The sequence below is a fragment of the Trachymyrmex cornetzi genome, unplaced genomic scaffold (genome assembly GCF_001594075.2).
Source record: "Trachymyrmex cornetzi isolate Tcor2-1 unplaced genomic scaffold, Tcor1.1 scaffold1575, whole genome shotgun sequence".
NCBI lineage: Eukaryota > Metazoa > Arthropoda > Insecta > Hymenoptera > Formicidae > Trachymyrmex > Trachymyrmex cornetzi.
The window spans coordinates 189872-212624 of NW_017296174.1; the positions used below are offsets into that span (position 1 = coordinate 189872).

General features: G+C 37.3%; 1 protein-coding gene and 1 non-coding gene across 2 annotated transcripts; both read right to left on the bottom strand.

Annotated features, from left to right (window-relative positions):
• Nucleotides 1-17043: 17043 nt before the first annotated feature.
• On the bottom strand, nt 17044-19700 carry Phb1 (prohibitin 1). The gene is made up of 4 exons (XM_018503489.1): nt 19615-19700; nt 19114-19218; nt 18574-18995; nt 17044-17538 (listed from the first exon to the last, which is right to left on the bottom strand). Exons 2-4 carry the CDS (start codon nt 19199-19201, stop codon nt 17230-17232), a joined length of 819 nt encoding a protein of 272 aa, XP_018358991.1. The 5' UTR covers nt 19202-19218; nt 19615-19700; the 3' UTR covers nt 17044-17229.
• Nucleotides 19701-20096: 396 nt separating this feature from the next.
• Nucleotides 20097-20170, bottom strand: TRNAN-GUU (transfer RNA asparagine (anticodon GUU)). The gene has a single exon. It is a non-coding gene; the product is annotated as a tRNA-Asn (tRNA).
• Nucleotides 20171-22753: the final 2583 nt, after the last annotated feature.

Sequence of the window (22753 nt, forward strand, 5' to 3'; positions counted from 1 at the left end):
TGTGTATAAGCATGCATGACAGATCGTGCCCATGTAACACGGGGTAAAAATAGTCACGAGCTCGTGAAGGGCCGTCGATAATAAGGTGGTAATTCGCGAATAAAACGCACTCGCGGGTGCCCCTTTGCGGCGAATGGCAAAGCGTTTACGGCACGGATCGGGGTCCGCCGTCCTCCGGGGGATTAATTTAATACCTGAGTAAAATCAATCAGCGGGAATTGATGTTGGCCTGGGCGAGTGGGTGCCCGACGATCTGCAACCGGCCGCCCGGCGCGGAGGGAGAGAGGCTGGTAGAAGGCTGTATTTGCTTTTGCGACGTGGCGGGGCCCCCGTAATCAGTGTAAATCAGAGGACGCGTAAATCACACCCGGTGCGGTAACAGCCTCTCTAACGGGTGGTGTAGCTCGTGTAGCCTGTACGCGAAAGAATGAAGGGTCGTGGCGTGACGCACTTATGGTTTCGATCTTTCGACCCGCGCGTCTTGCAACGTGAAATCGTCTTGATTGTCCGTCGCACTGATCTGGTCCCGTTCGATCGTAAATCTACTTTGGGATAAATTTGGAACAGATAAGTAAAGGTATATTGGTTTTTTGTCAAATAAGATAAATTAAGAAAGATTTTGATTAACTTCTTATATTTCTAAGTATTTATATAATGAATTGAAGAATAACTTGCCACATTAAGTGTACATTATTAGATATTCATAACGAGTGTGAAAAATGAACAAAATAAAAGTTCTTAAATAGTGAAGGTTTAGCGCAACGAATGCATTTTCCGAATATTAATTTAAGATAACAACTGCATGTCGAACACCCCGTATAAAGTAATTTTAGAGTACTCAGAGACATACCTCTCATCGGTATTCTGTGTGGTCGTCGGCACCGCCTACATCGAGTACCAACTCTTTTACAGGTGAAGAAAAGGAAAGGTAAAGCAGACGGAGAGATTTGCCGATCTTCGGCACCTGTTAATCATATATATATAAGCGATTGAATTATTAATATTAGGATAATTATACTGTTTCGACAACCATCCGGAAAACAGGACTCCACGCAGGGAATCAAAAATTCTCTAAGAAATATCTCCTTGCCATAGCAAATATGATATTAATCACTAATATCGCGATATTAAAATTTATACATGGAAAAAATGATTTTGCTGAAATTTTAACTTAGAGATCTGAAAGTAATTATGTTGGACCATCAAAATAATTGTGTAAGAAATATGTAATAAAATTATTTTCAGATGTGTAATTAATTAAATTTTTAAATACTTCAGTAAAACCGTTCTTTCCGTACGTATAAAAAGATTTGCCTTGCAAAGATGATAAGAAAAAATAAAATAATGAATATTAGGAGTCAGCACACACCCAGAGAAAGGTTTCTTCGATTTAAAGAAACGTTTCTTTGCTATATGATTAAAGAAAAAATTTATTTGATTTGTGAACGTCATTTTTTTTATTTAAACATTATTTTTTTAATTCAAATAAAATTTATTTGATTTAAAGAAATTATGTTCACACACAAATCAAATAAAATTTATTTGATTTTAAAAAATACATGCACTAATCTTTCAACATATAAAATCAATTAAATAAAAAAATATAAATAAATAATAAAAATAGTTAATAGAACAAAATTGCATAGATAAATTAATTTAAGATTATATCTAAGAGTTTCATACATAAATGCTTAAAAATCCCTTTATTCATCGTACTAAACGATTTTGGTTAAAAATATATTAAATCTATTCCGTGCATTAAATCCGTTCCATTCTTACCTGGAATAATACATCTGATTGAATTTACAATAAGGCTATTACAATAAAGTAATTGGGAAGTCTTAATTCGATATTTGAGATAAGATTGGAGATAAAGTCCGTGCGTGTTAGTGCTTGTTTTCGAGATACAAGTGTAAAGACACGTGACTCACTCGCCATATGCCTCGCGAAAAGGGAATTCATTGATCGAAAATCTGTAAATCATCGGCAGGAAGAGGCGTTCACGCGCAAACAAATTAATTGAAAAGGCCAATCTTGCCTCTCTCCCGCTCTCTCGCCATTGCCCGTACGACCTCAAGAAGGTTTCGTAGAGTGCAAAGATAATGAGACACGGACAAGGCGTTATTAATGAGCGGAGATTAACCCGATACAAGTTTCGTTGCGAAATTATTACATAATTATTATGTAATAACAGCACAACGTGTGGTAATATGCAAACATAAAACATACCACAAATAACTTAAGCTAAAGGGTTATTAAATTTTAATTACGTAGAATATATATATATATATATACACGCTTAAAAAATGTTTCCTCTACACTTATTTCCTGTATATACAAGATGAATTTTTTAAATTAATATTTAATATATATTATTTTGATTTATATTTCTCGTCGATTTTCAATCTCTTGCGCTATTATAACGTAAAAATATCGTTCGTGTTATCACGTGGAATCGAGGAGGAATAGCGCTGGCGGAGTTAGATGAAAACGAACGTTAGAGAGAAACGGGAGAAACGGTAAGACGTGGTGAGCAAAGCCGAGTGAAGACCTCAGCGGTCGGATGACCTCCGACCTCCGTGGATCGCGCGCATATATATAATACTTCATTGTAATTATAATAAAGGTTATCTCGGGATTTCAAGACTCAGACCATTCAGTCATTCGCGTTATTGAGATGGTAAGCGAGAAGAGAGCGAGACCAGCGGACGTGGGACGAGAGAGCGAGCGAGCGAGCGGGAAGAGAGGTCGCCGGGACGGGGTAAGAAGGAAAAGAGGCTGGGTTAGCCGGGCAGGGCTCTCTCTTTCTCTTTCTCTCCCTCTCTCACCGGGCTTCTCTCGACGAATATATCTCTCTCTTATACCTAGACAAGCGATTCAGAAATCATGTGGGCGATAAGGTATCGGGATATTGAGTATCCGACTGATCTGGAAGCCGAAGAAGACAGACACATCGATATCGGAGCTCTCCTGGGGCAGGCAGGGAGGCTACGATCGTATGGTGAAGAAGGATCTCGATGGGCGGGATGATGCTCCTTTCTTCCGTGTAGCTCATCAAAAGGGATGAATTTCGCGTTTAGGATAATAATCATTTAGAGAACCGAGGTCTTCCATTTCCTATGCACATTCTTACAGGGTTGCTAATATTACCATGAAAGAGAAATTGCTATCATCGTGATCGTTATTTAGGTAATAACTGATATCTTTGGAGAAAATAAATTTTCTTTTCTTACTTTTATAATTTAAGCCAATTTGACAATATTGTCACTGCACATGGATTTTTTCGTCGTTTTTACGATTACTCCACGATCTCGGGCGAGCTTGTGCCAGATTGACACAAATTCTCCTCTCGATCTGCCTATCCCCGAGACGAACGGTTAACCATCGATGGCTACGAAATTTCGCACGCGAGAAGAGATGAGAGCTTCTCGAATTGGAGCAAAAAAACTCACGAGCGGATGCAAAACCAAACGCGGCGCGGCATCAGGCGTACGAATTACCGAAAAATTACACGCCAGTCAATTTTATCGTCGGTAGCGAGGACGAAGAAAGCGGGAAGAGCTACCAGGCGAAAATTTACATCGAAAGATTTAGCTGGAGTCTCCTCTCTCCCTCTTGATGCGGTCGCAGGCCCGCTGCTCCGAATGGCGTGACACTCAAAAAGCGGCGCGCCACCGAAATTATTCCGGACAATCATCATTACATGCAGAGGCCGGCGCAATCTTCTACTCAATATCGTCAGCGGGATGCGACGGTTGCAGCAGTCAGAGACGGAAGATCGCTATGAAAAAGAGAAAGACGAGAGTTACGTCGATTGTGTGAAAATTTTCGTGCCAAGTTCCGAATGACATGGGAAGCGCGAGGCATCTACGACATGAGAATCAATAGAGCGAAATCGAAATAAATCAAAAGGAATCAGGTCAAAATAATGACATACGTGAGAATTAATTTTAATTCTTTGAAGCTGACACTAAAATCTGCAACACAGTTATTGACACTGAATCTGTGAGAGCCATATACGTATTTAATACATGTTGATTAAAAGGCTTTAATTAATTTTAAGAGAACTGGCCAAACTGACATAACTCGTCTAAAAAAGAACAAATACTAATCGTAAGTTTATTTTGATAAGAATAATCTAAATTTGCAGATGTAACATGAAGAAAATTGAATTGACATTTTAAATTATTAAAATAATAAATACACAAGAATTAAGAACTAATTCTTAGTAAACTCAAATATAATAATTTTTTTACTTTAACATTACTTCATAGAAAAAATTTAATAATTTTTACTCGGAATCTTTGTTATCCAAATCACTACATAGTAAGTCCAATATTAGACTCACCGTCAGTTCTAAAGGATTAATTAAAAAAAAAACTAAAAGTCTCGAAAGATAAATTTTTACATGATCAATATTTCATGCGAAGTCAAGCAAGTAAATTTTTGTCTCGAGCTCTTCTAACCTTCAGTAGCTAAGGTGATCTAATCGGTTATGGTATCTTTGTATCTTGTACGGTGCGAACGACGTCAATGTGCGACGCTTCGCAGATTACGCGAAGGACACGCGTGTTGCAGCAGCAGCAGTAGCGACGAATGTTCATGCATACATACGCGTCAAATGTGTGTCTCGAAAGATGCAGTGGCGCATTGGTGCGATATTATCGGGAAGGAGTGGCCGCGTTGGTATATACACCGTCGCGTATCGCGTTTCATACCAAGCATCATCTTTTATGTATGCGGCCACGGGCCACGCGCGAAGGTCTGCGGTAGGCGACATGTTCGTCGGGCATGACTTATTACCTACAAGCGCCACTGTAAATCTCGTCGTTACTACTTCTACGCCGTCGGCCGTGAGACGCGCGAGCGAGGGCGGCCGGTTCCGTGCGATGCTGCGCGGATGCTACTCTCAGAGATGTCGAGGTTGCGCCTCTCAACCCCCGTGATAATCTACATTAAATCCACCCGTGTGGAGTATCTCCGGAAACTTGTTCTACGGAAATATCGTTCAATAAATATCTGCAGTTGACGTTGACATTTAAAAATTCAAGAGACGCTGCGATTGTATTTTAATCTTGAAGTAATTAAATAAAGATCTCGTCAAGATAGTCAATCGGGCATTGAGATTTAACTTGGAAAAGATTATAAAAGAAAAAGATGCATCGAAAGTAAATTAGAATAAGTGTTGATATAAAAGCTATTTGCATCTTGCATTGCTCCTTTTTTTTTCTCTTCATTTATTATTTATGTAAAACTACGTACAATATCTACAAAAAAATATTAACTCTCTTTTCGAAAATATATCGAAGCAGTTACAATATACATATATATTCCTGAGAAAATATATACAAGGAAATAAAAGATGTTATTAAAGGGCAACTTGCCTGTATTACGGATTTTGGCGAAAGTTCCGTTGAAATTATGTGGAAAATTACAGGTTCAACTTCCGCCGGTAGCGGAAACGATCGGGAGGCGCAACCCAGTTCTCAAGCATCAAACTATAATGATTGACACGTGAAATACGTGAGTTAAATTGGGGTCGATTCTACGCTTCTCGTGGATGCACATTGTGGTTGGGAGTCTGATTGAATTAGGATTTCGCGACGTGGATTTGAAGCTGACCTGCTACTTACGAAGAAAAACCTTTCATTTCAAAGTGCCTTGAAGAATATTCTTCCGTATATTTGCTCGAAAAACGATGAGATAATGCGCTGCTGTTTTTCAATGTGATTGTATGTAAAAGCTTCGTTATTCAATAATATTTTTCTTGCTAACGTATCTTCGAAGTCCTTAATCTTATCCTTAAAAAAAAGATTTTACTTTAAAATATTTTATTTATATATGTAGATTTTAAAAATTTAAAATAAAAAATAAATCTAAAGGCTAAATATAAATGATCATAATTTAAATAGATCGTAATTAAAATAACGAAGGTAGAAGTGGGTTAATGAGCTAAGCTAGTTTTCGGTGTTAATAAGTATTATATATTCTGATCTAATCATTGTAAAATTGATTTCACATGAATATTTAAAATCTACTTTTACGGACTAGACATGCAGCGTTATTTCTGCGATTAATGCAATTTTATCAGATTAGCGGATAATTTTGTAAATTACTCGTTCTTTGCGTCGGATATCTTTACTTCTGCCCGCGATTTCCCGGGGAAAGAAAAGGAAACGCCTGGGCGCCGCGCGGTCATTTATCGTCGTATTCTCTACGTGTATATGTGCCCGGTGCTTTTTCCTTCCTAATGAAGATTTATTACGTTATCTCTTCTCCAGCGCTTTTATTTGACGTTGTGCCGGTTAATCTTGCCGGTATCGTTACGCCACGGTAAAAAGTGAGCTACGGCGAAATCGTGGTTACGCTCCGGACAAAAACATTGTTAAGGCCGGAAGGGAGAGAGTCGGCGGCGGATTGTTCTTCGTTTAAGTTCTCAGGTCGAAGTAGCTGGGCGTCGTTTTATCCATCGTGAAAGCGAGAAATTTAACAACCGCCGTTTTACAAAGCGAAGACGCCGAGATAACGCGATAATTGTTTCCCTTTATTGCCGGTAACCGCGCACGTTCGACGTTAAAGTGATTAAAAAAAAAGCACATTTCACTAATTGCTCGAAGGTCTAACAGTCGGCGATCTCTTTATTAACTCTGAAATCTTCATTGGTATCACTAACCCTCTGGCAGTGCGATCTCAAAATTTTCTGTTGATTTATTAAAGAGTTATTGGATGTTAAAGAGTCGCTTCTCTGCGACAATGACGTACACATTAACACCCAGAGGTACATTCTAAAGAAGCCGCACAAGAACGAGGGGTGGAGGGCGGGAAGGAAGACCGGTCGAAAATTAATTCTACCCCAAGCGGCAATTTTCTCAGCGCGCATCCGTCCTTCCTGCGGATCCGCATCCGCGGGAATTCGTCCTCTCGTGCGAGAGTCACCGTCCATCAAAATCCACGACGGATGGCCGGGGGCCGAGGGCTCTCGCAGACCTCGCAATCCCGGAGAAAAGGAAGACGAAAGAAAAAAAAAGCTCGTTGAGAGGGAGAGAACGCGCGATGGTCGCACAGCAGGTCGCGTGACGGAAGCGTCGCGCGAACACGCACACGCGTATTTTGCATCTTGTACCTACGCGCTTGCCGCGGCCGCGACAGTGGACAGAGGACCCGTTTCATAAAACTGCGAGACTTATAAATACTATAGGTGACGGCTAGGGAATAAATTGGTCGTAGCTTTCAACACGTGTTTTTGCACATTGCACGCTGGTACGTAAACTGGGCAAGCAGTAATTTGTAAAAAGTAAAGTACGTTCGTATAAAAGTATATAAAGTATATAAACCGGAAATATTGTTTTAAGACTAAAATTGTATGATTCGATAGACAAATTATAACAAAATATTTTGGAGTTCAGTACAGTTGTGATTGTCACATTATAAGAGAGTTAGCTACTGACAGCTGTAAAGAACATTTTTAAACCCTTTTTCAATATGGCATACTTGACTCTTTCAATATTCTTCCAATGTTTATAACTTTTTTATCAATAAAAATGCATACATTTGCTTGGTGACGTTCCTTAATCATGTCTAGCATTTTGATTGAAAAAGAGTATTTATTGCGTATTCATTTTTACGAAAGTTAAAAGTACTCGAATTAGGTCGGCTATGTCATCAGTGTAGTGTTCCCATAATGATGTGTTTAAGAGTTAACTTGATGGCAATCATGTTCAAACTTCAAATATGATAGCGAAGATGGTATCTAGAGCAAATATGAAAGTCATACTGCTTGAGTATTATCAAATAAAGAGGTAATCGTTGATAAAGGAATCAGTATTGATGACCTGCGACCATTTTCTAATAACATTATCAAGACGTCTTGGCTTGTCCATTTTTTTAAATATACGATAGTTGATTCTCAGATCCGCCGCTCTTGGTCGGTGCATCGGATGCGACGGTGGGACGATTTTGGCAACGGTGGCGACGGTGGTGGTGGTGGTGCCGCAATGCATCGCGCGACCCGGGCATACACACCACGGCAGCATCTGAGGATGTGGCAATTACGGGCTCCTTGCCGCAGACGAACGGACGGACGGGACCGCAGCCACGAAACGCCCCTCACGTTACACATATGTTGCCTGCCGGTCTCTCTCCTTCCATGTCGGCGATGATCCTCCGGCAGGCGATGTGTCCCTCCAGCCCGCGCGACCTCTCCCTCGAATTAACGTACGTGTACAAGGCAGCACGGAAGAGCGGCTCCTGTGGGAACCGAGCTGCCCCGCTTTTGTACAACGGCGTCATCCTCCGCGGCCGCCGATCCTGGAAGCCGCTGGCTAAATGATCACGAGGGTCAGGGCGAACGCCATTTACCTGTCGTCATGTTCGTCATGAGGTCGTCGTCGAGACGGTTACCAAGACCGAGGCCGTGGAAATGGCGGTACCAAATATCAGCACAAGTAACGTTCAATGAAAGTACTGATAAACAGATTGCAATCGTTAAGTCATGAAATATGAATATCTTAATCTGATTAAATCACGATAAAACGCAAGTGTTATGTGTGTGAGATGCTTGCCTTTCACATAGAATTTTACATAAAATTTTCATTTGAAACACTTAGCCTGTTTTTATCTAAATCATTCAATCTTTCAGTCAAGAAATCTATAGAAAAAGTGAGAGCGAAGCAAAGAAACTGGGCAACTTCGCGAAGATCTCGAGAAATTAATTGTCCTCAAATGCAAAATGGTTCTCTGCCTGAGCAGAGTCGCGTGACAGCGTCGGAAAGGTGGTTGAAGGTATGGGAAGAAGAAATGAGCCCGTATGACTCGTTCGAGGCAGAAAAAGAAAAAAGGTGACCACGGCGAGCGGTTATCACGCATGAGATAAAAATGTCGCGCATACTTCACGAAACAGCAGTAAGAAACTCGACCGTTAGCCGAACATCGTATAAAATGTGTCGATCGTTCTTGTCACGCGAGTATTCCACGTATTGTGCGTGTTGTCCACCGCGATCGTGCACAATGCGCATGAAAATTCGCAAATTTTACCGTATAATTATTTCTATACTAAGAACTTCTTCTTTAAGAAAATTAATTTAAAATCATCAGAAATTAGGGAACGTAAACATTTGTCTCGAAGATATCGGAGTTCCCTACGTGAGGGAAAGATTTCTCCAAGTACTAAATTAAAGAAAATTTTCCAAGTACTAAATTGAAATAGAGAAAACTCAAGAATTCTTAGGAGCGCTTAAAACACATCTCAGTATATTTTTCAAACAAAATAAAAAAGAAAATTTCTTATTGACTGTAAAATAAATATTTCTATTAACAATTTCGCCTTTAAAAAAACATTTTAAAATTATAAAAATTGGAAAGGAAGTAAATATTTATCGCGAAAACATTTTCTTTGTAAAGGAAAGATTTTTTAGAGGGAATTTTTAAATTAAAATAAAGAGAGAGAGAGAGAGAGAAAAATCAAGAACCTTCAATAACTTAGAACATAAAAATTTCCTGATCTTCCGAGCTTTTCTTCCTTTAGTCGAAGTAATTCTGCACGGTCGCCGTTCCACTTTCGTTCGCGAATACACACGATATTTGCGCTGCGAGGTGATCGCCGGGTAACGGTGACACCCAGTGTCATCACCTGACCCTGCGTACGCCGTAGCCGTGAACCTCTCTTTCTTGTACGTCGTTGACAATAGAAATTCGCGATCGTCCCATACAGGTCTGCACGCGATGACCTCGGCACTTCCTGAGGATACTTGCGAGGAAGGGAGCTTCCTAACGGGAGCGTCATCCTACTTTCCGGCCACAAATTTCTATCTAACTTTAACGACGTACAATTTATATTACTGTGAAACAGGGTACGTGAAGTTCGGTAAATTGTATTACCGCGAAACGAGGTGCTGAAATACCATTTAAAAAATGGAAAGAAATATTTCCAAAATTTAATTTAATTTAAATGTTTTTTTTATTACGATTCTTTCTGTTCTCCAAAAAAAAAAACAAGATAACATCACTTAGAATTATCTTGATGAACATTTGAGCTTCTCTATAATATGAAAAGGACTATCTACAGAACTATGGCCGGTATATAGTCAGTTCTTATATTCAAGACCGTTTTACGAGTCTCTGCTCCCCGAGGAGACTCTAACTGGTTCATAGGAACTTTAACGTTTTGGCACTATGATCTTCTTATGTGAAGTCGGAAAGCCGACCAGAGGATAGGAAGAAGAAGACCGTCTTAAATTCTGTCTTGAGGTGTCACGTACCAATCAGAGGGCCACATTAGTATTTTAAGACATTACTTAAGACGGTCTTGAAATAAGAATCGACTATGAATACCTATATTGCTAAAGAGGACTTAAAATCGCATCGAAATGTACAAGTATGAATAAAACTGATTTGCTTCTTTTTTAATGTTTTTAACAATTTTTGTATGACATTATATCTTGTGCTCTGTTAATCGCACTGACTCTCGTAAGCTTAGAATTTAGCTATTTTTCGGAATTTTCGGCTTTTTAAGAATTTATCTATTTTTATCTCAGTATGGCGACCAACGCTAAAGGTAAAATGTGAATAAAGAAATCTGTAATTTTTTATTTTTTCCAGCTTTGGACACAAAATACACCAGCGACAAATACATTAGCATATATATTTTAATTGTGGAAAAGGAATTTTTATTCTGTGAAACTACTACGAAGAAATTCTACAGGAACAAAAACATCAAAAACGTTAGTTTTATCGGTAATACTGGAGGAGGCTCCAGGATCCTCTTAATGATATCTTTACTATCATCAAGTGTTACAGACAATAGAGACAAATCACTTTTGAAAAAACGGACTTAGACCTTCGATAATGACTCACAGTATCTTAAGGGGATGAGAATCTTAATTGTGGAAATAATTGGATCCAGCATCCCCTTAAACTATATTAAATTTAAAAAATCCTTTTAACTTCATTTTAATTTTATCTGAAACGTTCTTCGTTATCCAACCAGAAGATACCACAATTAAAACTATTTTCATCTTCAAGGATCAAAAGACGAAGACAACCTTAGCCGTGCTTGCTTCTGGTATAGAAGCCACTATTTATCTGGTATAGAAGAAACGCCACTACTTATCTGAAATTCTATAACTCTTAACGATAATATTGGTATTGTTATATTATCGTTGCGCATACAGAATTTTAACGCTGGTAACGAACGATCCAACATGGTAAACACATTTGTGTCTAATTCATTTTACCAAGAATCCACTTTGTATCATTTTTTGACCTTGAGAGATATCAACTCAGTTAGGAGACCCAAACATCCTTTCTGCAACTTTAAAGATTTCTAAAACTTAAATGTAGTTATTGTTTTACTACGATTTTCCTCTTTATCGTTTTTCATCTTTTCAAACTTTAAATCCTAATTATTTAAGTTACTGCTTATCATGTTGAATATTGAATGATCCGATATGATTGCATTCCTATCTAATTGGTTCTACCAAGAATCCACTTTACAGCTCATTCTTTGACCTTGAGAGTAAATTCGAGGGACATCATCCAGCGCATCACGAGTGCAGGAGACCCGAACATCCCTCCTGCAACTCTGTCCCCCTCCCGGATCCTAATGTACCCCCGGGGATTACGTTCGCGTGCATACATGCACCGGCGTGCCAACGTGATTATAGGGCCTGTTCGGGACTGCCCTCGATCTAAATCAATCGCGAGCTGAGTGCTGAGCAAAGAGAGAAAGAGAGTGGCCCCCTCGGGCTCTCACCTGTGTGCCTCGTCCACCGAAGTGACGGAGGTGAAGCGATACTCGATCGTTACTTATCTTTTTACTTATCTGACATACTCGTATTGTTTAATTCTAACGATAGTTCAGACTTAACGATAAGCAGATATATATAAGCTTTTTCAAAGAAGTTATAGACACAGATAGGAGTAACAAAATATATGAAACCTGTTATATTCTGAAGAAAAAAAAATTCAAGGTAAACTTATCACACAGCCTCATAAATGACCATCGATATAATAAGTTAATATTAGTTTCGTCAAATATACTTGGACACAGACAAGGATAAAGAGATATTTTCTGAAATCTGAATATTGACTGAAATCAAGTTACATCTGACACATTTTTAACATTGGCTAAGAAATGTATACGTATCTCTCTAAAATCTTTGAAGAGGAAATTTAATAATTTTAAAGAGTGACAATTGAGCCAGTGTTGAAAAGGAGTAGCTCAATTGTCAATTTTTAAGAGTGAGATTTCACTCTTTAGAGTTGGATTCCACTCCAGAGATTTTAGAGAAGAAATATGAAACTTTTCCGAAGCGCAAAAAAGAAAAATTTAGGAAAGATGATTTTTTCATATCATACTTTACAAATGTATGGCTAGTCCATCGTATCTAAAAGACTGTTCGAGGACGGATCGCGCGGCGTATTTATTGAAAATTATTCCTCGCGTGCGAAGTTTCGAATGAAGGGAGGAAGGAAGAGGGAGAGCGAGCGAACAAAAGGAAAAACCTGACTCTCTTCCCAAAATTGCGACTGCAGAAGGCGAACGGCCCGCGCTTACTTTGACGGGTTAAAACACTTTAGAGTAATATCTTCACACCCCGGCCATCCGGTGGCGATGATTGCTACAGCCAGGCCTCCTCGCCTCGAGCCCGAAGAAAATTCTCGTGCTAGGTGGAGGAAGGGAGGAAATTTTACGGATGAGTACTTAAAAGGGCATTCTAATTCCAAATTGTTGCTCGCATGCAACCACTCTAACAAATAGACGGCAGCAGTTATGGTTGCAATCAATTTTCGCATCAACTAGCTCTTACTATTCTCGACAAACTTGAAAAGGTTGTAGCGAAGATGTTAAACTGTTCGCAGTTTATCTTATTAGAAGAATGCTAATCTCTGATACGTGCAAGTTTCGAAACGATTTGCTGGACAAATTGCTCAAAACGCAACCAATCGCGACCAATTTAAGGACGCGACGTCAGTATTTGATGCTTATTTAAACGACTTCTCTGTCGACATTTTATTTCTAATAATAACGACGTTTATACTTTGCTGCGCGTGTTTCATCATAGAGCTACGATGAAAAGCGCAATCTGATGGAACTCGTGGACGTAAATATCCGGCGTTGATTACCCGAGAACCGTGAACAAAGTGCGTAATCATACGCACGACTCGTCGGTCGGATGAAAAGAGCCGAAACGACGGCGATGACGGCGGCGGTCAGCACGAGTGTTTAAAATCGCGGTTCATCCAATTTCATCGTCGACTGTTAATGCAAAACAGCGACAGCCAGCAAGGGCGGACCAACAGGACTACAGTCTGCATTGCCCCGTGGACCGTATCAAGACAAAAAGCTCGTTCGTTGCCTTTAGGCACAACGGTAGGACCGGCGGCAGTTTTACGCTCATGCATTTTCCACCTTAATTAACGAGATTTCTGTAACGAGCAGTGGTGGACCCCGGACCGCTCCCCATTTATCGTTGGTTTCTCGTGGTCGTGGTCAGTTCAAAGCGGCCGTTATTACGCTGACTCGTCGTGCGTGAGCGACTTCTCAAGCTCGGCGATACTTCCCTTTCTCTCTAACGCGGTAAAACGGAACGGTCGAGATGTTAATTACGATTACGAACTCGAGATAGGAAACGCGCTCGCTCGCTCGCGAGTTGAGCCGGCGAAGCGGCGCGGTTTGCGTCTCGGCGGACCTAATCGATGGAAATTTTATAGCCCGCCGCTCGTATCATTAATATCGATGATGTAGCTAGTCGTGTCTAATAACTAATCGCGCTAGTCCCTTACGTAGGGCTCGAGTCTCCGACTCGAGCATCGCCGTGAGCGATTACGTTTCGTGTTTGTGTGCAGCTATAATGTTGAAACTGAGAGTATATATTAATGCAGGTAGAAAGAGAAAGAGAAAAAATTTACAAATTGTTAAAATTAATTAATGAAACCAGAATATTTTAGAATTTACTTTGAAGATGGAGAATTTAATTTCGCAGGATAAATTTCTGTCAATTTCTTTCTATTCCTCTTCGCCTGTTTTTTTCCTTCTGCGAATCGTTAAGACGTAGAAAATTTGTTGCAAGCAGTGAATTTCTAGAGGACATAATTTCACCCTTCTCGAGTCGAGATCTATGGGGACTCCGACGAGAGGTAATAAGCCTTAGGCGTTTTGTCTCTGAGGAAGGCCATCGGCATATGCAGCTCGCGTGCATCAGCGCGACCATAGGATCCGAGTAACAGGTGCAGATGTGGCGGAGGAAGCCCGATCGTTAGCCCGACAGCCCGCGGTGCATGTGTGCCTATTATGATTTCTTTCGTAATTAGTCTCTCTCTTTCTCTTTCTCCCGCTTCCTTCGCATCCCGTACGTGTATTCGGGCGTACATAACATTTGTTTCGTTGCATGTTTCGTGGCTCGATCCTGTAACATGTGTTATACCACATCACCCCATAGCTGTCGATGGCCCTTCGACTTGGCGAAGGGACAACGATGGCGGTTAACAATGATTTTATGTATCGTTCGTACGAATTTAATTGAGAATATATCTCGCTTGAAGATAAATCTGCGCAAAAGAATATTAACTCTTTGGAGCTGCGTTAAAATCTGTAACACAGCTACTGACGTTGGGTCTGTAGGAACCATTTAATTTATGTTACTTAAAAGGCACTAATTAATTTCAAGGAATCAAAATGACATAATTAATTATAATAAAACAACAAAAAGTATAAAAAAGAATGAATACTAGGGCCATTATTTTATAATTCTTGACAATAGTATCGTTACAATAGTGTCGTTGCAAAAGTTTTATTATTTTATATATGACAAAAAAAGCTGCGCAACGTATTCTTTAAAATTCTTTGAATCTCATTCTTAAAGATTAAAAATTAAGCTATTCTTTTGCGAGATTGACTTAATTTTTAGTCTTTAGAGTGAAATTCCACATCAAAGAATTTAGAGAGTAATGTACCAACACTACCGTTAAAAGTTACCGAATAAGGGCCTAAGTATATTTTAATAAGAATAATCCAAATTTAGATGTATAACATAAAAAAAATTGAATTATTATTCTAACAGATATTTCTGACAGAGCTTTATAATTGAGCGAATCAATATAGATCTACCTAGTCCACATAGGAGATTAAGATAAACCTGTCTCACTTAAAATGTTGGACTCGAGAAATTCACTAGATAACGCGACAACTTCTTAATTATCATTTTAGATAATTACTTTGTTTAGATCTTATAGTTCTTTTAAAGGTCTTTCGGATAAAAACGTCTCATATTCCGATCATCTTACTATTTCCCTAAATTCAATATCTTGGGCTAAGGTTTACATCTTCGATTTAACGCAAGATTATCCTCTCGCGAAATTCTGACCGATCGATCGAGGATGTATACGAAATAGGTATTCCGAGATGGACCGGGTGGTCCTTGGTCCTGTCTATCTATGTGCGCGTATATAGATATACATATATACATGGCGTGATACACGTATATATGTATATATGAAGTCAAATGTACGCATATACACTGGAGAAAGCGTCTTGGCAAGGGATTTTGCAGAGGGTTGGCTGTTTGCGCCTCTCGACAAATAAGGGGAAGTCGTTATCCCGTGGATGGGAGGAGTAATTAACTGCTTCTACCTCCTTTCTGTCCGCTCCACCTTCCTCCCGTTCTTCCTCAGCATCCTCCCTTTCCAGCTTCGGCTTCTACTCGAAGGAACAGACTTAAGGAGACCCGCTTAGGCTTTCACGGGGTCGTGTCTTCATTATTCACGCTAATCTGCTCTCGCCCCGTGCTGCTGCCACCGCGAACCCTCCTTGGTGCTTCCTTCTGTCTTTCTCTCTCTCTCTCTTTCTCACTTATGCCTCTCTCTATTCGCGGAAATTATATTATATTATTATCGTACAGCACAACCGTGAAACAAACGATGCGTACTGCGTGATGATACAGTGTTCAGCATCTTTGAGAATTAGGAAGGTGGGATTCATTTTTGAATCAATATTGCGCTAAGCTAGGATTGCTAGATTTCCCTGGAACTTTAACACCAAAGCAAACAAAAATTTGCAAATTATATATTGGAGCAATTTAATAATATTAGTATAATTTTTTTTAAAAAAGAATTTTAGAAAATAAACGTTAAAATATCCTACAATATCCGATATTTAAAAAAAATGAATCGATCTGTTAATTATTCGCTTGTAAGACACGCAATAAATCTATCCGGACATTAATAACCGGTAACCGAAACAAGTGTAAGTGCAACCGGCATCATCGTGTATATTTTACACATTTTTACAGTGGACCACCATGCTAAAGGCACCCCGCAACGATCACCAAATTATGATGGATTGTTTTCTTTATTAACAGCTTGTGCCGACAGAGGCGAGACGCGAGCACCCCGACCGAGATAATCTTCCACCAATTTCGACTTCCTGATTGATCATGGCGATCCATCGGATGGTTCGCTCGAAGGGATCGTCCGGAACGAACAGGTCGGATCATCTACCGATCCGAGACCTTTCGTTATCGCGGATTTAAAAAGTATATGTCGACACTTCTGAGTGCGAAATTAGATTCGTTAACTTGATTTTTTGTTTTATCAGATATTTAAAAAAAAAATTATCGAATAAAAGAATAGCAAAATAAGATTATTCACATGATGATACGTTAAGAATAAACTTAAATTATGGAATAAATTTAATTTGGTTGACTCATTAAATAATTATAATTTCAATTTCAATATGAGCCTAGAGTGTATACGCGATAAATGAATTTTTCGTTTTCCTTTCAATTGTATATACTTGTTATATGAAAAACTAAAGATATTATGAGAAAAAATTAATGATTTTCTGAAAAGCTACTTCTCTTTTAAATATATGTATGATATAGAAGAACTATATCCATCAATATATGGATATTTCTTTTAATTTTTCAAATCTACAAGTTGCAGATATTAAAAGATATAAGACTACATTAATGTTAATAAATAATAATTATGTAACACTAGAGTTTTTAGCAACTAAACGGTATGGTAGGATGTAATATATTTATAAAATGGCGTAAATTCATCAACTATTTAAATGTTACAAAATACTATATATTCCTGCAATGCAGCCTTCAGGGAAGTTTTTATCATATAGACTATATTCTTTTTTACACTCTCTCTCACTCTGTTACAGCGATAAACTTCTCATGATATAAATGCACAATTCATGTAGAAACATGTAACAATTCGTTTATTTTACTGCGGTAAATTAAGCAACACATTTAAACCTGAAGGTAAATATGCTACTTGACGAGATTTGGATAAATTGTGCGCGATATCTTCCGCGGCTTCGATCTTTCTGAGTTCAACCAAACCTTCTCCTGCCTCAGCTAGAGACTTTGCTAGTAAACTCGCGGCTTGGGCATCACCCTCAGCACTAATAATAGCCGCTTTCTTCTGCTGTTCAGCCTTTTCTACTAAGAAACGGGCTTTCTCCGCGTCTTGTTGCGCCACTTGTTTTAATTCTACCGCCTGGGTAAATTCTTTACCAAATGTTAAATGTGTCTAAAAGAATTTTTTTTAAATAATGATAATTTATGTATTGATTGCACATATTATTCATATTTTTTCTTTGTCATAATACAATATATATATCAGTGACCAAAAAAGGTTTTGTTTTTCCAAAATTACAAAGTTTAATATATGTGATAACAAAGGCTTGATAGATTGTGTTATAAATATCAGTGACATTAAAAACAAGACGCACTGTAGAGTTTATTTCTATATAGAAAATTAGAAAGAAAGTGCCATAACAATGTCAAAATTAATCTAAAAATGAGTACTCCAAGCTTAAACAAATAATTCAAGTAAAGACTCTAATGAGTAAATCAAAACGTTAAAGAGAAGCCTTCGAGAACCAACAGAGGTAAGTGTGTAATTATATTATAAAATATATTTTATTATAAAAGATAAATATACGTTTCGATCCTAATTTGGATCCTCTTCAGTATAAACTTAATATTCACATAAAATAATCATAAACATAGTCATGAATATCGGAGTAACAATTGTCAAGAGTACCGATATTAGAAAGTTAACATGTTAACTAGTCAAATGTTGATTAGTTCTCCCGTCCACATCTTGTTAATGGTTGTTTATTCATAAAATTGTCAGGAAATTTTAATGAAAACGCTAATATCTAGTAATAGACGATGAGAACATTATAAACGTAATGACTCCAAGCTTAGTTATTCATGCTTGTATGCTATTTAAACTGAAAGACTGTGCCTTCTCCATAAGCTAGCATACCTTTAAGTCGTTTGCACAGTCTTTGTTTTAAGTTTAAATTCAGCATACAAGAATGATTAACCGAGATAGAAATGCTTATTTCTGGGTCAATTTTCACAATGTTATGGCATCTTCTTTCCAATTTTCAATATGTAAATAGATAAACAGATTCTCTATATAATCTTAATTTTAGTATTATTAATATTGTAATGTAATTTGTCAAATCTTTTGTGCCACATACATTAAATTTTGTAATTCTGCAAAAATAATAAAACTTTTTTGTTATCTGACAATAAATGTAATTATACTTACAAGAGAAATATCATCCAAAATAAGTCCAAACTGTGCAGCTCTTTCTGTTAAATCTTCGCTGACCTTTTGAGACACAATTTCTCTTTGTGTAATTAGTTCACCAGCATCAAATTGTGCGACAACAGCTTTCAACACTTCAGTGGTAATAGAAGGTAATACTCTTTCTTCATAGTCAATACCAAGTATCGTGTATATCTTAGGCAACGAATCTGGCACAGGCCTGAAGAGAATACGAAGAGTGATATTTACATTCTGCAAATCTTTGCTCCCAGTAATAACAGCAACATTCCTTGGACGTGAACGAATATCAAAAATAATTGGTTTTTGCACCCAAGGAATAAAGAAGTGTGTCCCTTCTCCCGTCACAGTATTTTTTATACCCGCAAATCTATCAAATATAACTGCTCTATGACCGCCGTCAACTAAAAAATATATTAGTATATTAATTAAGGAAATTACAAACTAATAATTAAGAAAATTATATATTAACTTAAGAAAATGACATAACTGATTATCATATAGAGATAGAAGATATCATACCATTGTATAATGCAGAGTTAATAACACCACCGGTCAGTGCTACGCCTAGGCCGAGTTGACCCAATCGATTAAAAAATTGTGCTGCCATGATCAAATGTATGCTACCTACAAAACATAAAATATTATTATATAATATGAGATGATGAAATTTGTCATATATTATCATAATAAATTCCTTATAACCATGATACTATTCTAACCTAAAATATTGAGAAAAATATATTTGAAATACGCATATCTTTAACAAAGAAATAAAAGGAAAGAGAAGGAAATAACAATAATAAATGTATTAAAGATTTTTCAATTATGACACTGCGTAATCATCTATTATTTTATATTTCCTAAATGAAGCGATAATGAGTGTATCACAACCGGTGAAACTAAATTCTTTTGTTCGCCGATCTAATCTCAGTGTTCCTCTCTTTATGTCATACGAATATATAATTAAATGAAAATTGATAATAATCGCTAGTGCTTATAATAAAAACAATTGATTCTTACGTAATAAATCGTGACTCCGGTTGAAATATTCAGTTTTCTTCTCGCGTGGAATCGATAAGAGGAAAATGGAGTAATGGAGTTCCTGGTTCTTGGTAATTGGATCTGGGAACTTGGAAAGCTACACAAGCGCCACGATCTTCGATGTTGGCAATCGTAACTTCGCGCGGCAATTTTAAATATTAATTGTAAGAATACATTTGCAAATGTGAAAATAATATATAAACATAAATAATGTCATTATATACTATGACAAACAAGCGCGTCATATTGTTTTGCGATTATTGTAATTACTACCTGTGTAAATTATATACATAATCCAATTGCTGGAACCTTGTAAAATTCTAATTAAAATTTTTTTATTGCCAATTTTAATTACATGTTACTTGATAAGAGTTCATTATTTATTTCGATTTTACAAATAAGGTTATCGACCAAAATATCACAAGGATAAATTACTAATGTTTACGATGAAAAAAAAATAACGCCCCCGGGTGGGCTCGAACCACCAACCTTTCGGTTAACAGCCGAACGCGCTAGCCGATTGCGCCACGGAGGCAACTTGACAGTCGTTTGTATCGTACAGTATATACCGAAATTAAATGAAAATAGTTTATTTTTATGATTATTGACAATAATTTATAATTATTGACAATAATTTATAATTATTGACAATAATTTATAATTATTGACAATAATTTATAATTATTGACAATAATTTATAGTCGTTGAGAATAATTTATAGTCGTTGAGAATAATTTATAGTCGTTGACAATAATTTATAATTATTGACAATAATTTATAGTCATTGACAATAATTTATAATTATTGACAATAATTTATAGTCATTGAGAATAATTTATAGTTATTGACTATAATTTATAGTTATTGACTATAATTTATAATTATTGACAATAATTTATAATTGTTGACAATAATTTATAATTGTTGACAATAATTTATAATTGTTGACAATAATTTATAATTGTTGACAATAATTTATAGTCGTTGAGAATAATTTATAGTCATTGAGAATAATTTATAATCATTGACAATAATTATGATTATTAACAATAATGTATGATTATTGGAAATAATTTATAATTTATTATTCTTGACAATGATTTATAATTAACAATAATAATATTTATATCATTTTATTTAACAATGATTTAAAAATAATTATTTTTAAATCATTGTAAAATAAAATTGTTTAAAAATCATCGCCAACGCAGGGAGACATCGAAATTTGTATTTTGAACGCGATGACAATAATAACGTTTTTAACAATTTAACATCACAATGAGTTACATTAGTTTGCACTTAGCGTCCGTTCTCCTGCTCTAACCCAATCCTAGGATGTATTTTGATAAATTATATGCAAACCTAGGGATGGCCATAACCACGGACATTCTGTAAATTGAAGAAATTTCAATTACAATAGCATTCATACATTTACAAGCAAAAAAAAGTTAATTTTATACAAGTAAAAAATAATATTTACTGCAAAGTTGCTCCACCGGTGCCCGATGTCTCTCCCAGACCTCCTCCTCCTCTCAGAATGTGGTTGATATCTTGCACAAGACACTCGCGTAAAACATTCGCGAATAATATACTAATCGCGCGCGGACTATAACTTGAGTCCGATACTTGAACGACACTCCCGAAGCAACGCGCGACGCGACGAACCGACTGCGGTTCGTTCATTTTCAAATAAATCAACGACGAGGGTGTCGAGGGTACGTTCAGTGATGCACATTTAGTCCCCGGCACAACAGAAAATCAGCCCCACCGTTTCTATATCCACCCAGCAAACACCTACTGGCACCGAGTCGGCCGACATCGCCGCTGCGCGAGAGCAAGCGAGACAGCGAGAAAGAGAGCGACCGTCCTTTTCGCTCTATTACTCGCTTGTATTTACAAGCTAAATAGAGCGAGAAGGACGGGCGCTCTACTAATAGATTCGTTATCATTCGAAAAAGTAATGTGGAAAAGAGAGTAATGTGCCGCACGCGACACGACTACCTACTTGTACGAATGTCGGTAAGGGAAAGACTGCGCGATAACTACGCGTAAATGTGACGCGCCGCTCCGTGCCACCCCGTGCCATCCCCACCCCAAGGTCGCGCGCCAACCGTCTAATTATCCAAATATTAACGAATTAATATATTACGAAGTAATAAAATAACATATTCTTTATATTTTTAATGTTCTCCGAAAACAATTTCTTATATATGTCTAGTTTTAGCGGCGCGAGTCGTTTAATGTGATATCATACATACATTTAGAGAGATATGTAATTTAAATATATAATTTATCTGTTACTTTTTCCGTATTAAGAATGCGGAGTAACACGAAAATGACAGAATTATACGATTCAAAGTGAAGCCACTGTTTGGAATATCTAACAATAAGAATCTCATTTTTATATCGTACGTATGTAAGAACACATAAAATATCTAAAATATTCATAAGCTGTGTATGTGTGTAATGAATCTAAGAAATAAACCAAAAATCTTACGTTATTCGCGTTCGTAGATGTCTAATTTTCATTTATTAATGCGACACGCGGAGCGACTCGTAAAACACGTCCGTCTCCCTCCGAGATCGCCGAGCGAATGCCGAAGTGATGACGTAGTTAACCACTGCGCCGCGCGACACTCTCCCCCACTTTTTCGCCGCGTGACCCTTCCCTCGCTGTTCGCTGGGCGCCGTTCGAATACCCAATTATTACGTATGAAAAATATTCACGATTTATTCGGTTATTCGTATTTTACATAATTTTGATAAACAGGTATCGCCGTACATTTCGCGTTTTGCTTTGTGGCATCTCGGGCACAATCCTGTATTACTTACATGGTTCTTTTAAACGTAATTAGTAATTATTCGCATGGGATATTTTTAATTATATTCCAACGTTATGTCCTCCATTTTCATTATTCTTTTTAATAATTCATATATAAATAAAGGTTGATCAAATATATGTTCTTTATATAAAGATACATGCAAATTTTCTTAATATCGTGAAACAATTTGTGCTAAAGCTTTGGCTAAAAGTACTAAATATCTCATTAATCATTATTTAATTTTTCAGTTAATAAATTAATTTAAGACACTACTATTATTGCAAATTCTATGTTCC